Source organism: Acomys russatus, chromosome 2 (assembly GCF_903995435.1).
Source record: "Acomys russatus chromosome 2, mAcoRus1.1, whole genome shotgun sequence".
Lineage (NCBI taxonomy): Eukaryota > Metazoa > Chordata > Mammalia > Rodentia > Muridae > Acomys > Acomys russatus.
The window spans coordinates 28,460,238-28,483,591 of NC_067138.1; the positions used below are offsets into that span (position 1 = coordinate 28,460,238).

Genomic DNA, 23,354 nt, shown 5'->3' on the forward strand with positions numbered 1-23,354 from the left:
GTCACCAGTGATTACATAATGTTTGCAAAATGTCTTCAGCTTTCTCAGTGGCCTTGGGATGCTTGCTTCTCCTTCCCACATCCAGCCATTTAGAAAACAGCAGGATGCCAGCCTCCTGCGAGTTTCCACCTGGATTCCCTTCAACCCAAAGTCTCTTGACCAGTGATTCCAAGATCCATTACCTGGGTCCCAAGCAAAGCCAGGCTGCATATGGTAGCACTCAGATGGATCTTCACGGCACACACAGCCAGAGCCAGCCCTTTCCCAAGGCTCCTCAGTCCTATCTGATCCGGTCCATCTACACTCTTATCTCGTGTGAGTCGTAGTAGTGCTCATTAGGAAAGAAATTGTGCTTCTAGAAATGTCAACAAGGGACTTCTGGGACCAAACTGAGTTCAAGGATCCCACTGACTAATTCATGCTTTGCTTGTTCTTCACCTCAGGAGGTCTGTGTATAACTCCATATGCCTTCACACATATACACATTTCTCACCTAATAATGACAGTCCTCAAATGTGTGATGAACTTGACTCAAAAAATGTACCAGACTGTATATTTTCACTCCCTTTTGTCAATTCTACCTTGGAAAGTGGAAACTGTCTAGTCAGATCATATTTAAACTTGTGGCAGGAGGAAAGAGAGAGGGATAATCAGGTAAGGAAGACAAAGAATTTACATAGAGTGGGGATAGTTGTAGAAACATGGGTAGATATTAGGGGGTGGCTGTAAAAAGATTTCGTGATCCAAAACCATCAGTGAATCGTGTGAGACGAAGGCTTTCTTTTCTTTTTTAAAAAAAATATATTTTATTAATTTATTCATATTACATCTCAATTGTTATCCCATCCCTTGTATCCTCCCATTCCTCCCTCCCTCCAATTTTCCCCTTACTCCCTTCCCCTATGACTGTGACTGAGGGGGACCTCCTCCCCCTGTATATGCTCATAAGGTATCAAGTCTTCTCTGGTGCCCCATATTTGAGATGAAGGCTTTCTAAAGGAATTTGTCATCTTCCCCTCTTTCAGTATCTCATGCTCCTCCTGAGAATAGGAAAAATGGTTTTGAGTTTTTGTTTGATTGGTTGTTTTTTATTCTTGATAGAAAAGAGAGAATATTTGTTTCACTGTTTTATGAGAAATTCAAACAAGCAGTATCCTATTTCCTTGCTGTCATATGCAATGTGAAATACCTTCCTTTTGCTATGAAAAGCATGTCTCCTGTTTTGTCTCCTGCCCATACTGCCTGCAAACAAAAGTGAACCTCAGAAGTAAGCAGAACTTGACATGTTCTGTATGGTACAGTTAGCTGAAGAGTAAGTTTAAGAATGCGAAGGCATGCAAAAAAGGAAAGTTATATGGATGTGAGAGATATTTGCTTTTGAAGATAAAAAGGAATGTGTTTTTCAAAATGCTGATTGTACTCCCAATTCCTTTTTTAAATGTGCATCTTTAACGTGGACGACTTTGATTTTCCTCAACTCCTCCCCCCCCATAAAGCTCTTGAGAAAAAATGAAGCTGTAGATTTATTAGTGGTAAACATCTTAGCCTGTGTCTCTGTAAAGCCGAGCCAGACAGGAGCGCAAGCGTGGTTTTCTTTGGGCACTGCTCCAGATAGTGGGAGGAAAATAAATTGGGCAGGGACAGCCAACCAACCCAGAGTGCACAGCCCACCTGGCCACCCCTGTAGGAAACTGAGTGTACACACACCGGAGGGAGGAAGGGGAGAACCACTCCTCTCATCCTCACTAGTCACACTGGGTTCACATCTTTGTGTTTCCACCTTGTTTCTAAGAAGTTCTCAGACAAAAGCATAAGAAACCGGAATGCTGTTCGATTACACCCATTTAAAACTTTGTAAATCACTGGAATAGATGGTGACAGGGGATAGGAGGAGGTGGTGGTATGGTACACTACAATAGAAATATGAAATAACTACATTCAGTGGATTCATTTAGAAAAATCATCCCTCATTGTTTTCAGGTTCCAAAGTTAAGGTTTTTCAGGTGACTTTTATGATTCTTTCAGATGTAGTTGAGCTGTCCAGAAAGGAGATTTCTCCCAAGCCACTGCCTAGGGGAAAACTTGGTGTTAGCACTCATAGCACACAGTTCCAGTCTTTTCTGAAATCAGTGCTTAAAAGTGTTTCTGAGCTACCCAGTGTATCAGCATCAGGCTAGGAGTAAGATATTTTGTACTCAAATACAATTTTAACAGAAGTTCAAGTGTCAGTTTTGGCAAGGGTAACATACATTTTCCTGAACCAACAACAGGAGTTTGAAAGTTTAGTAAGCTGTGGAACTGGGGCTGGCTATGTGGAGGTAGCATAAGCTTTCTGTTTCCTGTGACCTTGATGCCTGACCTTCCCTTCCCATGTTGATGGCTCCTTAAAAATTAAGGGAACTGGTTACAGCACCTTTGCAATGCTTCTGAGAGGACGGACAAGAAAACAGGTAGCACATTCCTCCATCTCTATGTTAGGCAGAATAGCACTGTGGATTCCCAATGCTTGGTCACATGTGTTCATCTGGAAAGCTGAGTAGCAGAGCAAACCTTGAGATTGTCCATGTTCACTGCTCAGAAGTGTTCCCAGGGCTCCCACAGTGGCTATTCTATGCCAAATTGATGGATAGGTATGGGTGGCATGGTGTCACTTTTTTAAAAATTTCTACAAGTTTAATTTTAATATACTGGGCTACAATGAAACAACAGAAGGATGTAGGCAGTCTTTGTTATTTATATAGCTTGCTAAAAATTTTGTGCTAGACAGTAAATTAAGAAAAGCTGCCCTGTAAATTTAAATTAATCTTACATTAATTTTAATATTTAACACTTCACCATGAATCACTTTTCCAAAATATATAACAGAAGTTCAGGAAAAAATATATGAGTGTGTTAGATTTTTTTTTTTTTTGCTGCTTTTATTTTTATTAACCAAACCCATCCACTGAATCTAGTGGATTTTCCTTTTACATCTACAAAACAAAAATCAAGCCTTAGTTGATGTTGACAAATTGAATCCACAGTTATGTAAAACATAACATAAGTGACAGAATAGTTCATATTACACCCAAAAGATGGTCCCATCCCTCCTTTTTGGTTGATTTGGTGAGTCTAAAGAAAATAATTAAAGAGGTACTAGTTGATAATAAAACACATCTGACACAAAAGGAAGGAGAATTCTCAGAGAAATCTGTATAGAAAACAAAGATAATTTTTAAAGCCCTTTACATCCCATTGTACATATAAGTAACTGGGATCAGACAGTTATCCAAGTGTAATGTCTACTCTGCTTATGTGGTGTACACTGTTGTTAAGATGTTCTTAACACTATACATGTGCATGTGCACATGAGTGCAGGTGTGCACAGTTGGACTTCATTATTTCATCTTTAAATTTTGATTATTGAATCAAGATTTAGACTGATTAGATACACAGGGAGGAGAGGAACAGCCTGTACCATTTTATTACTACTTTAATGACAATGTAATGAGAGTGGTAAGACTAACAACCACGAAAGTAAGGCAAGCAAAACCTTGTTGCCCCAGCTCCTGTTCATCAATGGGTGGTGTCACTCACTCGTCCCAGGGAGTGCTTTTTCCACCCACCCTGGATAGGAAGGAAGCCCACAGTGACCAAAGTACAGGCATATCCAAAGTCCAATTTGGAGAACCATTAGTTTGTTGAAGACTACTTACAGGAAAACAGATGAGAGCTTACTTAGACGAGCAGAAATTACTCAAACACAGCAACATCACCAAAGCCCACTCCAGCATGGCTGATAGCTCACTAAAGCTGGCAACCTGGAGCACAATGCACATCCTGCAGGCAGTTGAACTGATTGAAGAGTCTGTTCTAAGTGGCTCAGTTGGTCTAAACCTCTTCCAGGGAGATCAACCTGATTACCCTCCTCTAGGCAGGTGCTCTGATCTTGGGGTCTTCTTTATAGAGCTTGGCCTATCTGAAAGTCTTCTTTGTAGCTTTGCTTTGCCAGTCTGAGAGTGACTATCAGCTCTTATTGCTTACTCAGACAGGAAGCAGCCTTGTGAATCTGGTCAGTTTGAAGAACTTCCTGAAACTATTGTGAGTCATTTACCTTCCTGCTTAAGCAGCTTTGCTGCAGGAAGGAATGTTTCAATCTTGGTGGAAACTGTTACAGAACAACTTGTTCCTGGAGTGATGTATCTACCTCCTTCCTCTGCCGGCAATGCTCTGCTCAGGTTTCAAACGGAGAGGGCTTACTTTTTCCTCCCCTCTTGGATTTCAACAAAGACTAAATATTTCCACTGAATTTCCCAAGCCCCACATCTAAACCAGGAAGTACCTCTACACTCCTTGCCCTACTCTTGGCTTACTTCATCCTTGGCATATAGAATCAGTTTACATGTTTTATCTGGTTGATTGCTTGTCTTCCTCTTAACATGCAAGACCATTTCATGTTGCTGGTACTTACCTTTAGACCTAGAATAAAAAGAATGCAAATATTCCAATATATTTTCAATCAATGCTTACTGAAAGACTAAAAAAAAAAAAACAAAAAAAAACCAACAATATTGTTTTTAGCGACAGTTCCATGCAAGGGGTGTAAGTGTGTATTATAGCAACTATCATGATAGGTAGCAACCAAGGCTCTGGGATTGTCCTGAAAAGACTCTGGAAATTAGAGTATTTAGTTGGGGGATCATCCAAACCCTGCTGTTTAACACACTGCTTTTCTCAGTCCATTTGTCAAATTCATGTAGCTGAATAGACAGTTTTCCCTGGAGCATTGCAACACTTGAGAACACAGGTTGATGCACAAATAAGATAGGAAAATAACTATGTATTAATCTTTCTGCCATGCCATGTTAAGTGGAGCTATTTCCAAGAATTTTCCAGATAGCGTAAGCCGACTAAACATCAGCACAGTGAGTGCGCTTTCTTCCTGATGAACTGACATGACCACATCAAAAAAGTGGACCTCAGAATATTTTATTGAGTTTTAGTGAGTAGGCAACCAGAGGAAAAATATGGTGAACTCTACACAAAGGCAGCCAGTGAGACCTTAGAGCAAAAAAGAACTTTATCCTTTTTTTCTTTCAAGTCTTGCTATCCAGAGGGCAACTGGTAATCTCCATGGGGAATGAGCTCTGCTAGGCTCCCAAGACACCAGGAGGGAACACTGTGCCCACAAGATATCCCTCCTGGACACAAGCAATCATTTCAGACCCCTTCTGTCCAGACGCCGGAGCCTTTAGTCATTGTCTTTCACTGGCACTATATTTACATTGTCAACTCTGTCATGATTTTGGAGAGAAAGAGTTTTATTTTCTTCTCCTAAAGTGGGAAAATGAGTGGATACTTAGTAAAATTCTAATTCATCGTCAATGAAAGGAAAACTCATTGCCTTCAGACGCAAATAGCTTCAACCATTCAAGCAAGATCTGGCACATGCAAACTAGTGCAGACAGAGATGCCCTAAAATTCCAAGCATTTGGAAGGTGACAGTTTGCTGGCAAAATCAGCTCTGTAATAACCATGTTCTTGTAAATAATTTATGTGAGGTCCCAAGATCACTAGAAAAACAGAAACCTCGGTTTTCTACCCTTCCTTTCCCTTCCCTCCTCCCTGTTTGACCAACTGTAGATATGATGGGTCAGGTGCTCCAAGATGATGGATTTTCAGGAGGATGGATTTTCAGTTATGTTTTAGGATGATGCATGCCATAAGTCTGCTATAATTAAGTTTAAAGAGCTATTAGAAAAAACTTAAATTTTTAAAAGAATAAAGCACTATATATGCATGTGTATGTGCACACACACAGCAAAAGAGAGAGAGAGAGAGAGAGAGAGAGAGAGAGAGAGAGAGAGAGAGAGAGAGAGAGTTTTTTTATCTGTCATGAAATCTGCTAAGTCAGTCTTAAGAGGAAGGTTCCGGATTTACCCTGAATAAATATTGCTGACTTCCTTTTAAAAATGTAACTAAGTTATTTCTGCCAGGGATTATAATCATTATAGGACTTGGATTATAGTAGCTGCCATGCCAGTATCAAGCAATAGTCACTGCTGTACTTGTTTCATGAATCTCTTTTATATTTTAGTACACATTTATATTAAAATGTCATTACATAGAAGTACTTTAGAAAAAAAGTGACTTTGAAAGGGATATGGCTGTACATATTTACAACCACAGCATGTGGGAAGCAAAACCAGGTAAACTTCAATTCTGAGGCTAGCCTGGGCTACATACCAGGAAATTTTCTCAACAACAATAACACAATAGTTAACGAAATGTCTGTTATTGTCTGAGGGATAGCTAAAAGGATTATGATGAGTTATGTGTGAATGGAGAACCTCCCTTCCACATTCAGGAATTTCTTATGCTATCTCAGCTGGATTTTCCAAGCCACTCTTGACACTATACCCACACTGCCAATTACAAAAAAAAAAAAAAATTACTTAGCAGAGAAAAATTTTCCCTGTGTAGTGAATTCCTGAAAGGGAACTATTTTTTAAACTGATATCCTTAGGTAGGAGGTATGCCATGCCTGAAATCAGACAAAACAATAATAAATATGCCCCATGGATGAATTGTGTTTTTATAAAATACATTTGAAATCAATACAAATAGTCCCTATCAAATACAAATGCCCATATTGAACAAGCAGACAAGGGTGCACACCATGAAATATAGCGATTATTAGATCCATGTTACTTCTTTGAGATCCAAATTAATTCTAATTCTTTTCTATCTGGCGGAAAAGAAGAGAGACTGAAATACAGCCTTGGGGTTGACTATATACAGGGAGAGCCAAAGCTTGGGTACTTGGAGAAGTACTGTAGCCCTCTCAGGGAGAAAACATTAAGGAGGAAGTGGTTCTCAGGTTCAAGGATTTCCAGGAAGATCCCAAATCTGCTTTCCCGTGTCTCCTTCTGTGAGTATTCGCAGCATGCCCTCTGGGAAGGACACTGCAAACAGCTAACTATTTGGGGAGAGCTTTTGTGCTGCTACTGAAAGGTAGAGCAGCCAGGCACTGTGACAATGACAACGTGGAATGGAATGGTGTCAGGAGCCCCAGGGTGGGTCACAGATCCTTCTCTCCTATGGGGATAGGAGGAACAGTCCCATCTGTCCTCATGTGACTGTGATCTTAATGTTGGTGTCAAATGGTAGCTCAACTCATTCATTTTTTTCCCCTCATTCAGCAAATGCACAACTTTTCCCTTTGGATGATTAATGGAAAATAGAACCTATTCATTAAATAACAGCAGGTTGGCAGGTTGCTAACACAGAAATGCAGGACAGACTTTCAAGTCAAGGTCGCTGTGTTGGAGCATGAAATGGAAATGACAGCCACCCAAACACACTCTCATTAAACAAGGTGATGCTCTGGTGGAGCTGCTTATTTTCAGAGTGGTTCTGGGACAGAGCCTTCCTATGTTGCCCAGGCTGGTCTTGAACTTGGAGGCTCAGGGGATCTATCCCTTCAGCTTCCTGAGCAACTGGGACTACACGTATGCACCACCATGTAGGGTTCGGTTGTGGTTCAGCATGCCCAGTGGGGAACTTCCTGTGATCGCAAATAATGATTGCACTAGCCATAGAGGTCTCATAAACATACCTCCATTTAGTAAAGCTTTGTAGCCAGGCAACAGAAGAAAATAGCACTTTCTGGTATCACTGTTTATTAGTGTTGTCTATCTAAAGCTTTTCTGCCAGATTTTACTGTATTTTGCAGACAGAAAAAAAAAAAAAGAGCTACTAACAGTTGAATTGCTTAATGTGCCACAAGTTAGTGAAAGATAATTCAGTATATTAAATTCAGTATTAATATATACACACACACATATATATACATATATATATATGTATATATATATATATATATATATATATATATATATATATATATATATATATATAGAGAGAGAGAGAGAGAGAGAGAGAGAGAGAGAGAGAGAGAGAGAGAGAGAGAGACATACATTCTACCCATGCATATATTGGAAGTTAATAGAATGCTTGATCAAATCTTACATATGGGCTACCTGAAACACAAGTTACATGCATCTTATAGTCAACCTCATTCAACTTTAAATGAAACACGTATTATCCATGTAATGTTTCACCAACCCAATGCACAGGACAATGAGTTTGTCACAGAGGCTATAGTATATTTCAGTCTGAAGTTTGTGACTTGAGTCTAGGTTATGTTTATTTTCCCAGTAATGGTGATTGAACCTTGTGCTGAGTAATCTCTCTACTACCAGGTTATACCCCAACCTAGTGAGAAATGAAATCAAAATAATCACCACAATTGTTAAGGAACTATGTCCATAATCTATATGTGTGCATTTGTATTATGTATATATGTAAATATGTATGTCTATGCAAAATATATCAGTGTCCAGCAAAGTTCCACCATGAGTTTCTTGGGTCTAAAAGCATTCTTGTTCCTTTGGGCCACAGGCCTGGAAAATGTGAAGCATCTCTCATCTATCCTTCACAACAACTTTGTGGGAGATAGCATCTTTCCTAACTTCAGATCAGAGACCAGAACACATAGTATCCAAGAATAAAAATCACTTGCCCAGTGAGATCCTGCTAACATAGATAGATGTCAGAGACAAGTGCATCATTTCAGATGTATTGTTTTCCAGAGAGTGGCCACTACCTTTCTTTCTCTCCTGCCATAATATATATTTACAATGTAGTCTGCAGCATCTCAACTGACCAGATTAATGATTAATGATAATGATGATGATTATGGATGTCAGATTAAATAAGTAGACAGATGGAAGATAGATAGGTACATGGTAGGTAAATAGAGACAGATGGACAGGCAGACGAGTAGATGGACAGATGCTAAAGCAACGTTTTTCTATGACATTGAGGAAAAGATAGGACATGAAGACAGCACTGTGACTGTCTACAGCTTTACAACCTCTGAGATGTGTTGGCCTTCATGTGTCCTTAATGAGATGACAAGTCTATATTAGATAACTAAAGAGAGTATCTGAAGCTTAGGGTATCTTTGTCATTCTCCACTTAACTCCTGAAACCAACAGACTTATTCTAAAGGACATCTGAAACTAGGGACTGCTCACTAGATAAGTTATGCATATAATTCCATCTTATTTTTTAACACTTTCAGCATCTTTTAAAAAAATTGTACAATGAAAGTCTCAGGCTAAAATGACACAAGGGTTCTCCCAGAGTTCTAGAGCTAGCATCATGAGCCAAGTTTTATCTAGGTCTAAAGTTCTTCACCTTGACACCTATTTTCTCTCAGACACAACAATAAGAACATGTAGAAGACAGGGAAATGTAGTGAATTCTGTGTGTTCCACATGTGGTAAATTCTAGATTTACTAAAGCCATATGGACATGACAAAATATTATAGGCCTTGGCATCAAAACATGTGGGATCCTGGTCCAGTCTCTATTTCTCAGTCTGGCAGCTCAGGCAGCTGATCCCTGAATCCGCTTCCACTTATTCAGCCTACGGTTCTATGTTATAATGTTGTCCTGAAAACATGAAGTGGAGATTGCTATGATTTAGTTACCATGGCGCATAGAAGAGGCCAAATTGGGGATTAGCACTTTAAAAACTCATAAGTCAGTATTGAAAATGATCTGTGGGGAAATCATCGAGTCACTGTACAAGCAGAAATAAGTGCATGCAAATGATAAGTCTCAGGAGGAACAGAAAAGCTCCCACAGATTTAACCAACAGTGGATCAAAAATGGAAGACAAGGAATCACACCTGAGTTGCACGTGTACACACCCTTTTCTTGACATTACATGCTAAATGACGCAGCACGACCCCTGCTTCTTCCTGTTCACTTTGTACTGAACGTTTTGAGTAATCTAGAGATTATGTCCAGGTACGGAGGATGCATATAGGCTTTCTGTAATGGACTTTAGCATCTGAAGAGCTACAGTGAGTGAATGGGCTGTGATTCCACTCACACTCCATTGAGCATTTGAACTTTAATCCCACCTTGTTCTGTAAATAATTTGGTGATGTTTATATCTGTAGCTCATTTTAGCAGAGTGCTTGTGCATGTTCTTAGCCTGTGGCTGTTTTTAAAAATAAAAAGCACAAACATATCCGTAGCTCTTCACAGGACCACCTTTGTTCCTGCCTTATAGTGACAAGACCTTCAGGCGACATTGGACAAAACTTTATTAGCGGATATTTTCCCATTTCATTCTTTGTAGGCTAACACGCATCAATTGGTCTTTTGTAAAGATTCACACATCTAAAAACTTCCTAACTAGAATGAAATTTGGCACCCACCACTCTGTGGATGAGCTCTAAGGATATTATAATTATTGAAGGAAACAAATCACTGGACAGATACTCTATAGTCAAACTTAAATAGCTAGAGGAAACATACTCACAGAGACAGAAAGGAGATTGGAAGTTGCCAGGGGCAGTGGGGGAGGCAGCCAGAGTGAGGAGCTGTTTTTGAATCAGTACAAGGCTTCGGTTTCATGTAGGAATGTACTAATGACATTGAGCTGTTCACATAAAATGATTATGGTGCTAAATTTGGTGTTATTTATTCTAGTACACTAAAGTATCTAGGAAAATGACCCAAGACATATCAAAGCTTTACTCACTCTCCTTGGGTTTTGGGTGTTTGGATTGTGTGTGTGTGTGTGTGTGTGTGTGTGTGTGTGTGTGTGTGTGTGGTGTTGGGAGGCTTCACTTCGTGTTTCATAAATACAAAACTCCAATACACCAAATACTTCTCCGAGAAGAATCCTATCTATAGTTTTACGTTTACTGTGAGATCAAAGTGCTAAGAGAGCCATGTTTTCTTGTGTGAGGAGTGCCGGTCCTTGAGAACCACAGACCAGGGAGCTGTTCATAGACTTTAAACCCATGGGAGCAAAATGTCAAGAATATGCATCCTTTCTTCTCAGTGGGAACCAGAAATAAAGTAGTTCAGAGAATTGTCTGTGGGAGTTCAAAGACAATTGCAATGTAATTGTGCATTTATTCATTAACTTGGTCCCTCAAAATGCAAATGGTATTCATGAAGTCTTTAGGAGATGCCCCAGCATCTCACACCTGGGATCCTCCAGTACCTCAAGCCTCTGCCTGTGCTTCTTCCTTTACTCTCCTGCCTTCTGATTTCCAAGCAATGAGCAATGGTGATAAAATGCCATTTAATCCTTTCTTTTCTATCCAAAACTCTCCAGCAGGTGTGCATCTCCTGGAGGAAGGGGGTGGGAATGACAAAACAATAGGTGTTTCATGTGTTCAGCATGAACTCACTGAATGAATAAAAGTGTATAAGTTAACTGAGGGCATAAGAGTGCATAAAAAAATGACACTTTCTGGTAATTAATGTTCTGAAGTACAGTAGTAACATAGTGAATACATACAAAAGTATTTTTTCTCAGGTCAAAATATGAATAAGAGGAGTTGTTGTAAACAGTAGAACAGTTGGGGTTGGGGAGATGGCTCAGTGGTTAAGAGCACTCTCTGCTCTTCCTAAGGACCTGGGTTCAATTCCCAGCAACCACATGGTTGCTCACAACTGTCTATATTGGGATCTTCTGCCCTCCTCTGGACTGCAGGTGACCTGCAGAGAGCACACATATCTGTAAAATAAATAAATAAGTCTTAAAAAACCAGTCGAACATATATATATTAGAAGGCAGGGGGAGGGGGTGATGTTTGAACATTTCAGGATTACAAGAAAGGTGGAAAGGCATGACATTCCAGAATAAGAAAATCATAAGGACCAAAGTTTAGCAGTGTTGATTCGAATCCAAGGAATAGTGATACCAGAAGAGGACAGGGGCATAGGATGTACAGGGCCAGACTCTAGAAGTGAGCAGCAATCTCTAGTAAACACCGCAGAACTGGAGTGTAGAAATGAGGAAGCGAAGATGGAAGAAGAAGCTAATAAGACACAAGGAAGGATGGAGTCCCTTATGTCTAGCTGAGAGCCGAGGATTTTAGAGGGCTGAAGAGACCAGACTCGCGTCCCTGAGGGACAGCTCAGACAAGAGTATTAAAGCAGCTCATGAGCCATGCTAAGCAAAAGATATGTCTTAAAGCCTCAGCTTTAACTTTATTCCCATCAACACTCCTCTCGTCCCTGAAATTAAACAGTGTACCTCATAAACCACATTAGGATGTCATCTACAAAGTTAAGTTCTGTAAGAGAAACAAACCTGTTTATATTTCTTAATTAATTTTAAAAGTCTACTTATTTTTAAACTTTGCTTAATCTTTGAACCTGCTTGTAAACTGCAGCCTTTAAACAATATAACTTCAAAGCCTAGAAAATTAGGCTTTGATAAAGTTTGGTAGCAGAGTGCTGGTCTAGAGTACACAAGACCCCAGGCTCAGTTCCCAGCTTTATAAGAAGACAGATGCATGACCACAGCAAAAGCCACCAAATCCTGTATGTACCGATTGTTGCACATCTCGGTCCATCCTTGTCTTAAAACTGCACTCCAGTCATCCTCTGAGTGTGCACGTTTTCACCATGACTTATCCTGAAACCGTTTTCTGTGATGAGCTCCACAGCCAGCCAGGCCAGGTTACATTTCCTGATGCAGGAGGCATTGCCAAAGAAATGTTATTCCCATCCATTGCAAAATGGTTGATTGTGTATTCTTCGAAATACCTAAGAATTCAAAGAATATTGCACCTATTTGCCTTTCTTGAGGGATCTACTAGAAAGAGCAAACTTCAGACGACCAAACAGACCGAAGACCTGGAGTTATGTGCTTAAAATGTCAGTGCTGTGCAGCTCCAATTTTGATACCATGCCTGGGTGATAGCATTGCAGAAGGAAAAGACAGGTCACAGTGTGCTCCTCTGAATGAAGGTGACAACACCTACTGAAGATCAAGCTTATGTGCTAGAAGAAAGCCATCTTGTGTTCACAGTGGGTCACACACAGGATCTGACAAGAAAGGGCAGAGGTGAATTTTAAGGAGAAAATCCCTTCCATACCCCGTGTCTCAGTGTCCACATGATTCCATCTCCTATCTCTTCATATTGCAATTCAATGGGTGCCTGGAAGCGGCTCTTTTCTCTCTCTCTCTCTCTCTCTCTCTCTCTCTCTCTCTCTCTCTCTCTCTCTCTCTCTCTCTCTCTCTCCCATTCCTCACCCCCCCCCATTTTCCCGTTATTCCCCTCCCCTATGACTGTTCCTGAGGGGGATTACCTCCCCCTGTATATTCTCATAGGGTATCAAGTCTCTTCTTGGCTACCTGCTGTCCTTCCTCTGAGTGGCTCTTACAGAGCAGCTGATCTCCGGAACTGAGCAAGTGAGACTGTGGTGGTGGTAAAGACTGGTACCTTCAAACTTTACTAGTGACCAAGTTCCTAGTTCTGCATGCACGCTTGTATACGTTGGTGTGCACCAAAGGAAAAAGGCTTTGGAGTTTGAATTTCAAGTTGTCACTCATCTCTGTCTTATCTCCATGTTTCCTTTCAGGTATTTGCACACGATATACTTAGGTATTCGGAGCCGGCAGAGTGGGGAGAGTGGCAGGTGGCGCTTTTACTGGAAGATGGTGTACGAATATGCCGATGTGAGTATGCTGCACCTTCTGGCCACCTTTCTGGAAAGTGCTCCACAGTTGGTCCTGCAGCTCTGCATTATCGTCCAGACTCACAGCTTACAGGCCCTTCAAGGTAAGGACTTGCACTGTGCTTTCTGAACTGAGGGAGAGATTGGCTGCTTTTGTCACAGTCCACAGATTCTTGATACCCTTCGTTGACACAGGCCTCATGTATGTCTGTTGGTGTACACAAGATTTGTGAATTTTGCATGATCTTTTCTCCACTATCACCTGTCATGGTTAACTAAAAGAAAGGCAATCCTCTTTGCCCACTAGCTGTCCTTTTAACAAAGAAAAGCACATTTTATGATTTTTCGCTTGTTCCCTATGGGCATAAAGTTAAAGCCTTCTGATTTCTGCAGTAGAATAATTTGCAAAAGTTACAAGGACAACAATAACTATTATTCTCTGTCTAATATACATGGACAGTCCTTACCATTGCCTTTGATGTTGAGAGGGAAAAATGAAAAAGAAATGTTAGAGGTTTCCACAGTAATTCTTTTTAAAAATCACATAGAAATGTTCTGAATATTTGACAATATATTCTGTCTGTGCTATGGAGTTTGCCGAAGGTATATAATTATCTGCTTAATATTCTGTTTTGTGATTTTGCTTGGTCATGTGGTCACAGAGACTGGTGGATTTATAGGAAACTGCCCTGATACTTCCTTAGGCACCAATTCTCAGATCCATCCTAGAATAAGGCATGAAGGAGAAGGCAGAGCTACTGTAGACAGGTGAATAAGTTGGTATGACTGGTAAGGCGCACTTGTAATCGACGCATTTCCTGATGTGTTTGTCAATCCTGTGAGCAGATAATGTCTCCTCAGTAGTACAGAGCAGTGTGAATTTCATTTCTCCTCAGCAGAGCTGTCTGAATTCCTCTAAGTTAAACACACCATTGTCATGCTCCACCCTGCTCCAGCCAGAGACTTGCTCTGAATGGTGTTTGCAACTTCCAGCATCTTCACAGCAATTGTGGAAAAGAACATGTTGGGTTGGGCTGGATACATTCACGTAGAGATAAGAGGCTAGGGCAAATGTGACATGGAAGAGAATCCAGAAGGTGCTGTGGAAAGGAAAATACCAACTGTGCTTTGCCAGTTTATCCTGAGCCAAATGCAAATGGCTACATCTCGGAAACAGAGACTTAGTTGGAAATGCCGCGTTATACCATAAGGATGAAAGTTCACCATCTTATTATTCATTTATTTATAGTTGATAATGGATATTTTTAAAAGACAGTAACAAAGGAACAAAAGTAGCACAGGATGCCCTCAGATTTGCTCTGCATCAGAGGCTGGACTTGAATTCTTTATCTTTCTGCCTCTGCAGCACAAGTGAGGAATTATAGACATCTGACCTCACACCCTTCACGGGAACTTTTATAAAGTCACAGAAAAGAAACTATGTGAACTAGTGTCACTACAGAACACATCCTGGGGTCGCCATACAGTTGAGTTATAGACACACAAGGGATTTGAATTAAGTCCTTGTCATATTCTCAGCTGCAGGGTTGGTATAGAATCAGTGTTGCAAGCTTAGGAGACTTTCCAAAAGTTAAGAGGTGCTGAATCTGCTACAGAAGAAGGGCATACATGACGAAGGACAGATCAAGATAATTTTTCCCTTTTATATAGTCACGATATTTTGCTCGGTCAAGGTTGAGCTGCTTACATATCTTTAAAGACTGTTGCTGCCCCAGAGAATTTTAATCAGCCCACAGAGCCATGATAGTGACCCATTAGTTAAGAGATTCTTGACCCAACCCTGATGTCATGCTAGAAACCATTGTTTCCTGAAGCTTTACAGAAACACATAAAAACCATGGTGTCTATTCTCTGTTTGGAATCTTCTCTTGGGGCATGGGGTCTGACCTGGAGTGTGGTTATACGCCCAGTGTCACTCTATTGGAGAAGACTGCTTTTTCCCTTCCCAGAGACTATCAGTTGAAAATGGCTTCTTGGTAAGGAGTAGGAGGTTGTATTTCCTTTGCCCTTCTCCATGCTGAAATTCTGTCTGGTTTTAGTTTGTTTGGTTTGATTTTCATTCTTCTTGTCACATTTTGAAAGAGAAACACACGAGAGATTTAGCATGAACTTAGGTGGGTAGGGCTGTGGGGAGGATCAGGGGGGAGGGAGGGGGAAGGAATATGATCAAATATATTATATGAAAAAATTAATTAATAAAAGAAAGATAGAACATATCCACAAGGTATGGTGCTCACATGCTAGACAGCAAGCTAGAAGAAAGAGAAAGTGGACATCCATACAGAAACAGCAGAGAAAAGCAGGAAGAAGGAGAGGCCATGTAAACTAGCTGTGGGTGGCTGGTCGGTGTAGACAGTGAGCCGGCATGCAGAGTTCGCCACAGTAAGACAATGACAAGTTATTTGGTGCCTTAGATAATCTTGAGCTGAGTGTTGTTATTTAACTCGAGTACTTTGGGGATAAAGGCAAGGGGGTGAGGAGTTCAAGGCCAGCTTCAGCTACATAGTGAGCTTTGGGTCAGACTGTGCTACATGAATCTTCATCTCAGTGGAGTGTAAAACAAGCACAAATAAACAAAAATCCTTGAGAGTCTTCAACTCTCCAAGAGCTCTATCATCTCTTTTAGCAAGTAAATGCCTAATGGGTAGATAGATGATGCCAGGTAAATTCCTAGTGTTCTGTGGGTAAAGATGTAAATGAAATCAAAGCCAATTCAAATCCAAATGCCCTCCAAGAATGCAGTGTGTGTGTCTTCAGAGCAACTTAGTAACTCTTTAGTATAGTTAAATAAGTAGTTCTCTTCTTGGTCCTGCTCCTGAGTGCTGAGATTTGGGTGAGATGAAAGACAACAATCAGGTGAACTCAGAAGAGGATCAAAGCTCTAGGGCCCCACTCTAATGTGGCCCCAACTGTTGCAGTTAATTGTATCTATATGACCTAGGAAGCCAATAACTGACACAAAGAGACTGAAATGTAATTCAAAGCTGCAAGCACTAAACTGGGCCAAATCTAAACTGCTACTAATGTACTAGTAAACTAAAGTTAAACTAATCTAATATTACGTCCTCATAACCTGCTATATCCCAAGCACTTGCCAATCTGATGGTTCTTGGGCAGCTTTCTCTCCACCAACTCCCTCTGTCAACTGTCAATCCCTCCAGGCTCCTCCCACCTCCCATGGAAGTCCTGCCTTTCATTTCCTTTCCTTCTGCCCAGCTGATTGGCTAAACAGCGCTTTATTGACAACTGCTACATCCACTCAAGGCATTCCTCCACCTCATATATCCAGTGTCTAGTGGAAAACTGGAAGAAGGACAAGAGAGGTTAAAAAAAAAAAAGATGACCTTTTCAGTTTGAAAATGTCATATACAATTACACACACACACACACACACACACACACACACACACACACACACACACACTCACACCAAGGTAAAAACAATCCTTAGAACAGTGACTAGTTTGATTTTGGCATTCTTAAGTCAGGGTCTTACTCTACAGCCACAAAGGACTTTCAACACACGAGTCTCCAATGTACTGGAGTTACAAGTGTATACTACCAATGCTTTTAGTCTCTCTCAGATTATTTATCTTAAACAGAGGAACCAGTGATTGATTTTCTTTTAATTGAACCTCTTCATTGACACAGTTTCTCTTCCCATATCTACTAAGCCCTCTACATTTATGCCCGACATACTCTGAGTGTACATGTTGGAGTTCTGTGTTAGCCAAAGAACGCTTACTACCAGGTTTCGGAGTACTGCAGGGGAACCAAGGCCTGTACCATATTCCCCAGGTGATCAGCGACGACCAAAAATATCAATAGAATCAGACAAGCCATTGAATATAGATGGCAAGCAAACCCACGGGGTTGATTCTATCATTATTGATTTTTAACAAAGGGAGGGGCTAGGATGATGTTACAAGACAAAAAATGAAAACTCAGAAAGCAAACAACAAGAGCATCTACCACAAACCTTCCAGCAGCCAGAGACCAGCTCAGGCACAGCGCAGACGCCTCACTGTAGACGGATGTCTATTATCAGGAGACGCTGCTGCTCACAGATCATCACTTACAATGAATAAAATTGATGTGGGTTATAAGAACATAGCACTTTTCCTCTGGAGGAAAAGAAAAAAGAATTCAATAAAGGAGCTTAGTTTGACATGTATTTCATGCTTCTTTAGTGATGAAATTCTTGGGATTTGAATGTAAAAGCCTGGTCCTCCCTGAGTGCAGATAACCCAAAGGCAGGAAACCTGTGAGGTATTTTCAAATAGCTCTCAATTAAAATCTCAAAATATTCTTGTTTAGTAGGCTGAGAATCATCCTAAGTCTGGAAGCTATTTCACGTGACTATGACTAAAATTACTATTATAGCGAAAAGGGGAAATTGCTTTTCTGCCCCAATTTCAACCATCTACCCTGTGAAGGACACTCTTAGAAACAAAAAGAAAATCAAACAAGAAGTATGACATTTTAAAAACAAAGGTTAGAAATTGAGTTCTTGTGAAAGGTGAGTTATATCTAAAATTCTGTTAACTGTGAAAATGCTCCCCCTCTCTTCTCTTATTGAGTCATTAAATTGGTGCTGCCTCGTTGTGCTGGAGGCTGACAGACATAGGGGAGAACTGCTGAGTATAATCGTCCTTCAGTTCCTCCTGGTCCAGGAAGACAGCCTGACTGCTTCTCTGAGCCCAGAGCTCTGCCTCAAACCTGAGTAGCCAGTGCTTTTCCTCCATACTGTCAGCTGAGTTCTGTTAACATGTGTTAGCTCACTGCTCCTCTCTGGAGGTAGAGTGTTCCTGGGTTCCCCTCTCCTTTGTAAAAGAAACACTCAAGGAGGTCCAACTGCAAGACACAGGGTAGTCAATGAGCCCTGCGCTTCCTGTGGCCAGAGCATCCCCATAGCACTCTCATGTCCCAAGAAAAGAGGGAGAGAAGACAGGCCAGCAGGCAGAGATTGGGGACTGACAAGCAGAGACGAAGTGTCTGCTTTCGCTTGCCTTGGAAAAACAGTTCCACTGGACACATGCCCTCAGGACCAGCCTTCCCCGTCACACCTTCCCTTCTCCTCTTCTTCCATTCTCCTTGTGGTTATCACAGAGATCTTTAAAGACTGTGAGACCTACAAACACACTCAACACTTCTGTTGGCACTCACTGAAACTTGAATTCCTGGACAGGTTTCACAGGTCATGGGGTCACTGTATTTCATTCAGTAGTCATCACATTCTTTTCCTCTCTGCTCCAAGAATGTCAAAATTTTCTTCCCTCCTTGGACATGGATTAACTTCCCCTATGCCTAAGCCTGGTACACTCATTCTTATGCTCTAGAACACGGCACAGCTTCCTCAGCTGCAACTGATGTCTATTCCAGTTCTTGTGATCCAGTTCGTATTTCCTCTTAGTATCCTGAAATTCAGCCAAGAATCTTAGGCAGCTCTCACATCACAGCAAAGCCTCCATTTGCCTGTGTGAACTGAAGGATGAAAGTGGTACCTAATTCGCAGGACTGTGGCTATGCAGTGAGACAGAGAATGCAGCGCACTTGGCAAAGATGGCATATAATGCAGAACACCTAGAGGATAATGTGTGTATCATTTGTCTACTCAGGACATTTGCTAAAAGTTCTGAGTGTGTAAGTCTTAAGCGGGGTCTGATGGTTTAGAACAAGAAAATAGCAGCAGTTAATATGAGGAAAGTAGAAACAATAGTCCAAATTTTAGATGCAAATTAATGAGTCTTAACTGAAAACAAAGCACAAGAAAATCTGGATAGAATGATGAGCAGACCATTTCACAGGCATGAAGGAGAAGAAAAAAGTCTTGGACAACGTGTACCTGCACTTGACTGAAAGGGAGCCTGGAGACAAAGCAAACAGTAGGTCTTTGAGAGCAGCCTGATTTTAAAACATTCATTCTGAGATGTCAAAAGACAATGACAATTAGAAATCCTAAATATTATGGAGATTAGGACTTGGAACAAGTAATCAAGAACTTAGTACTTTTGGTTTGATCTTAATAGTGAAAACAAAAGCCAAAGGTTAGTCGTCACACTTGTGCCCACAAGGCCTATCAAGGAACCAGCAAAATGCCAGGCTGAGTAGAGGGTCTCTGAAGTCAATTTTAGCTTTGTGGTGGTGATTTCCTGATTGTAGTCAGCCCTCAGACTCATGGATTCACATCCGTAGGTTCAGTGAACAAAAATGTGCAGGAAAAATGTCTTGAGCCTTAAATATCTGATCTGGAATTGTGTACTATTTTTTTTCTTGTCATTGTGTTCTAAGCATAATGATTTATAGAGCGTCTACATTGTATGAGGTGTCAGAAGCAGTACAGAGATGATTGGAGGTACATAAAAGGACATGCAAGGCCATTTTAATTTTTTTTTAAATTTTTTATTAATTTATTCTTGTTACATCTCAATGGTTATCCCATCCCTTGTATCCTCCCTCTCCTCCCTCCCTCCCATTTTCCCTTATTCCCCTCCCCTATGACTGTTCATGAGGGGGATTTCCTCCCGCTGTATATGCTCATAGGGTATCAAGTCTCTTCTTGGCAACCTTCTGTCCTTCCTCTGAGTGCCACCAGGTCTCTCCATCCAGGGGACGTGGTCAAAAATGGGGCACCAGAGTACGTGTGAAAGTCAGACCCCACTCTCCACTCAACTGTGGAGAATGTTCTGTCCATTGGCTAGATCTGGGTAGGGGTTTAAAGTTTACCGCCTGTATTGTCCTTGGCTGGTGCCTTAGTTTGAGCAGGACCCCTGGGCCCAAATCTGCCTATCATAATGTTCTACTTGTAGGTTTCTAGGACCCTCTGGATCCTTCTACTTTGCTATTCTCTTATTCTTCTCTCATCTAGAGTCCCAGTAGAATGTCCTCCCCTCTGTCCCAGTTTCCTGGTAAGTGAAGGCTTTCATGGGACATGCTCCTTGGGCTAGTATGCAGATATAAGTGAGTATATACCATTTGAGTTTTTCTGCTTCTGGGTTAACTCACTCATTATGATCATTTCTAGCTCAATCCATTTGTCCACAAATTTCAGGAATTAATGCCATTTTATTTTAGATGTAAAACTACAGATCTGACATATGTAGGGAGTCCTGGACTCTTTATCACACAAAGGGACCGTGATCTCAATGTAGTTTGTTTAGAGCTAGTCCTTCAGAATGGTGAAGAAGACACTGACTCATATCAGACTGTTGTCTACCGACGTTCTTCAGCAGAAGAGCATTGCTCAGTGTTAGAATTCCTGTGTCCAAAGATGTACTCCATCAAGCAGCCCTAGGACTTCTGTGTAGGACCACAATCTACTAGGTAATGTTCACAGTAACCATTCCTGTGCCACAACCAAGCATGAAAATAGTGCAGCACGTGACTCTGATAGCCAGGTGCACATCTGGGTACATACTGAAGCCCCATTCAAAAGGTGTGTTCCTCATAGGAACTGTGTAGCTTATGCAAACAAAACCAGACTTTACTAGCTGGCCAGTGCCAATCTACCAACCCAGAGATTTCCATGTTTTCTCTATGGTTTTAATTCTGCACTTATAATGTCCCACTTTGCTTGCCATGGTTGGAAAGATCACATTCTATCATTGAAGTGCATCTAGCTATGGTGTGCCCAATGAGTTACTGACTTCAGTGTTTTGGATATAAAATGCCTCCCAAAGGTCCACGGTGCTGTTGAAAGATGACAGAATCTTTGAGAGGGGACTTTGCAGAAGAAGGTTGGCCATGGAGGGTGTGCCTTCCGAAAGGGTATTCCCTTTCTCTCACGCTGGCCACAGATACTGTGACATGAGTAGCATCTTCTGCCACATGTTCCTGCCACCAGGAATTTCCTCACCTCCCACCCGAACCACCTTCGCCAGTAATCATGGACCAAACCTTCCAAGATTGGAAGCCGAAAGAAATATTACCCTTTATAACCTGATAACGTTGTTAATGTTGAAGCTGATACATAGACACATGCCCAGGAGAGCTTTGCTAAGCCAAAGCAAGTCACTTGTACCAACTTCTACTCACATTTGCTCATACTCCAAATGCCGCTGTATGCATTTGGAATGGTGTACATCCCTCTCCCCCAGGGGTTTCTTCTGGCTAGTCTAGGTACTCGTGACAGGAGGAGGGGCTGGGATGTGCCTTAGGCAACAGAGTACTTGCCTAGCACGTAGAAGCCGTGGATTCCACCCCTGAACATGAATAAAACCAGGATGACTTTCTTGAGAGGAAAGGAGAATCAGAAGTGTGAGTTAACCTTATAATGGGAAATCTGAGGCCACTTCTGTCCTATATCAAAGTGGAGGCCCTAAGGTTTAAAAGAAGTTCTTTTAATGAATATATATTTTTTTATTTCTGTCTTGTATCCTGTGAAACTACTGGAGAAGTTAGCAATTAAGGGCTTTGCTCAAATATCCAGAAAAATGTTGTCCCCAGTAACTAGCTAAGAAATCTCTGCATTGTGAAAGCTACCTTGAGTGTAGTACTGAGCCTCAAGACCTACACCATGGTAAAGCTGGTGGAGACCGCACTAGCCACCTTGCTGTGACCTCCTCAGAGAACCCTCTCCTTCTTCACTCCCTCCACCTCCCAGAACTTGTCACTTTCTTCTGAACCTCACAGGAGGTTCCATGTTGGTACTTTTGCAGAAGACACAAAGCACAGGACAGAGTGCCAATCTGGGCACAGTCTGCCTCCCAACTCCTTGTAGACCTATCTGCTTTGCAGTTTCTATTTTTGTTACTTCATTAACACATTTATTGAATGTCTAGTATATGTGTAATGGTGCATGAAGCACTATGTAAAATTTGCCCCCCAAAAAACTTCCTGTTGTGCTGAAACTTTATAATGCTGCATTACAAACTACATAGCAAAATATACCTAGAAACACGTATGACTATGGGCATTGCACAATTCAGGGTCACAGTTTCTGGATGCACGATTAGGAGGAGCCCTCAAAGTGTGTGTGTGTGTGTGTGTGTGTGTGTGTGTGTGTGTCTGTGTGTGTGTCTGTGTGTGTGTCTGTATATGTATAACTTAGTGTTTTCTTATCATGTATTAATCATGCATAATAATAAGTTTTATAATGACATTTTCATAGATCTATATAATGTTTTAATCAGATTATAGTCATCCCGTTATCTTCTTTCCCACTCTCACTGTTTCCCTTTCTCTTCTAAGCCACGCCCCTCTACTGTGCCACCTCTCCTCCTCTTTTTATTCCCTTTCTTTTTTTCTCTAGACAGAGTCTTTAATGGGCCTGCCACATTGAGGTAGGGTTGCTTTCCAAAGCATGGGTGAAGATTACTTACAGAGATACCTACTAATAGCTCCACCACTGAAGAAAATGTCTCCCTCCCCATCAACCCTTAACTGCAAATAGTTTGCTTACACAACTTCATAAACTTCTGCTTGAGGGGCCCTTTGTTCATTCTCAGACAGTTCTGACAGATTCCAGACTCTAATTTAAAAGGAACCATCTGATATACATGTTTGATCAAATCTCCTTTACTTAACGTATCCAACCACAGGTCCACAACCTCCACAGAATTGAAACTCAGTATTGTAATCGAGACAGTAAGAACTCATGGTGGGTTTTTCTGACTCAGTGTTCTACCTCACACTCAGAGTATCCAACATGTTACCTCTAGTCCACCAGCAGAGTTCTCCCTAGGTTGAGCTGAAGACTCAACCAGAGGCAACGTGGGCTCCTGAAGCTGTTTGCTTTAATGCTCTTTGCATTTAAAAATGTAAGTTAATGCTGTGTAGTTTGATTAAAT

At 41.1% G+C, this 23,354-nt stretch overlaps 1 protein-coding gene across 1 annotated transcript in view; it reads left to right on the top strand.

Moving 5' to 3' along the window:
* Xkr4 (XK related 4) overlaps positions 1–23,354 on the top strand; it is a 374,402-nt gene that overhangs the window by 221,884 nt on the left and 129,164 nt on the right. Inside the window, exon 2 of the mRNA XM_051159665.1 lies at positions 13,450–13,649. Within this exon, the coding sequence (XP_051015622.1) occupies positions 13,450–13,649 (200 nt within the window). The remainder of the gene's footprint in view (positions 1–13,449; positions 13,650–23,354) is intronic.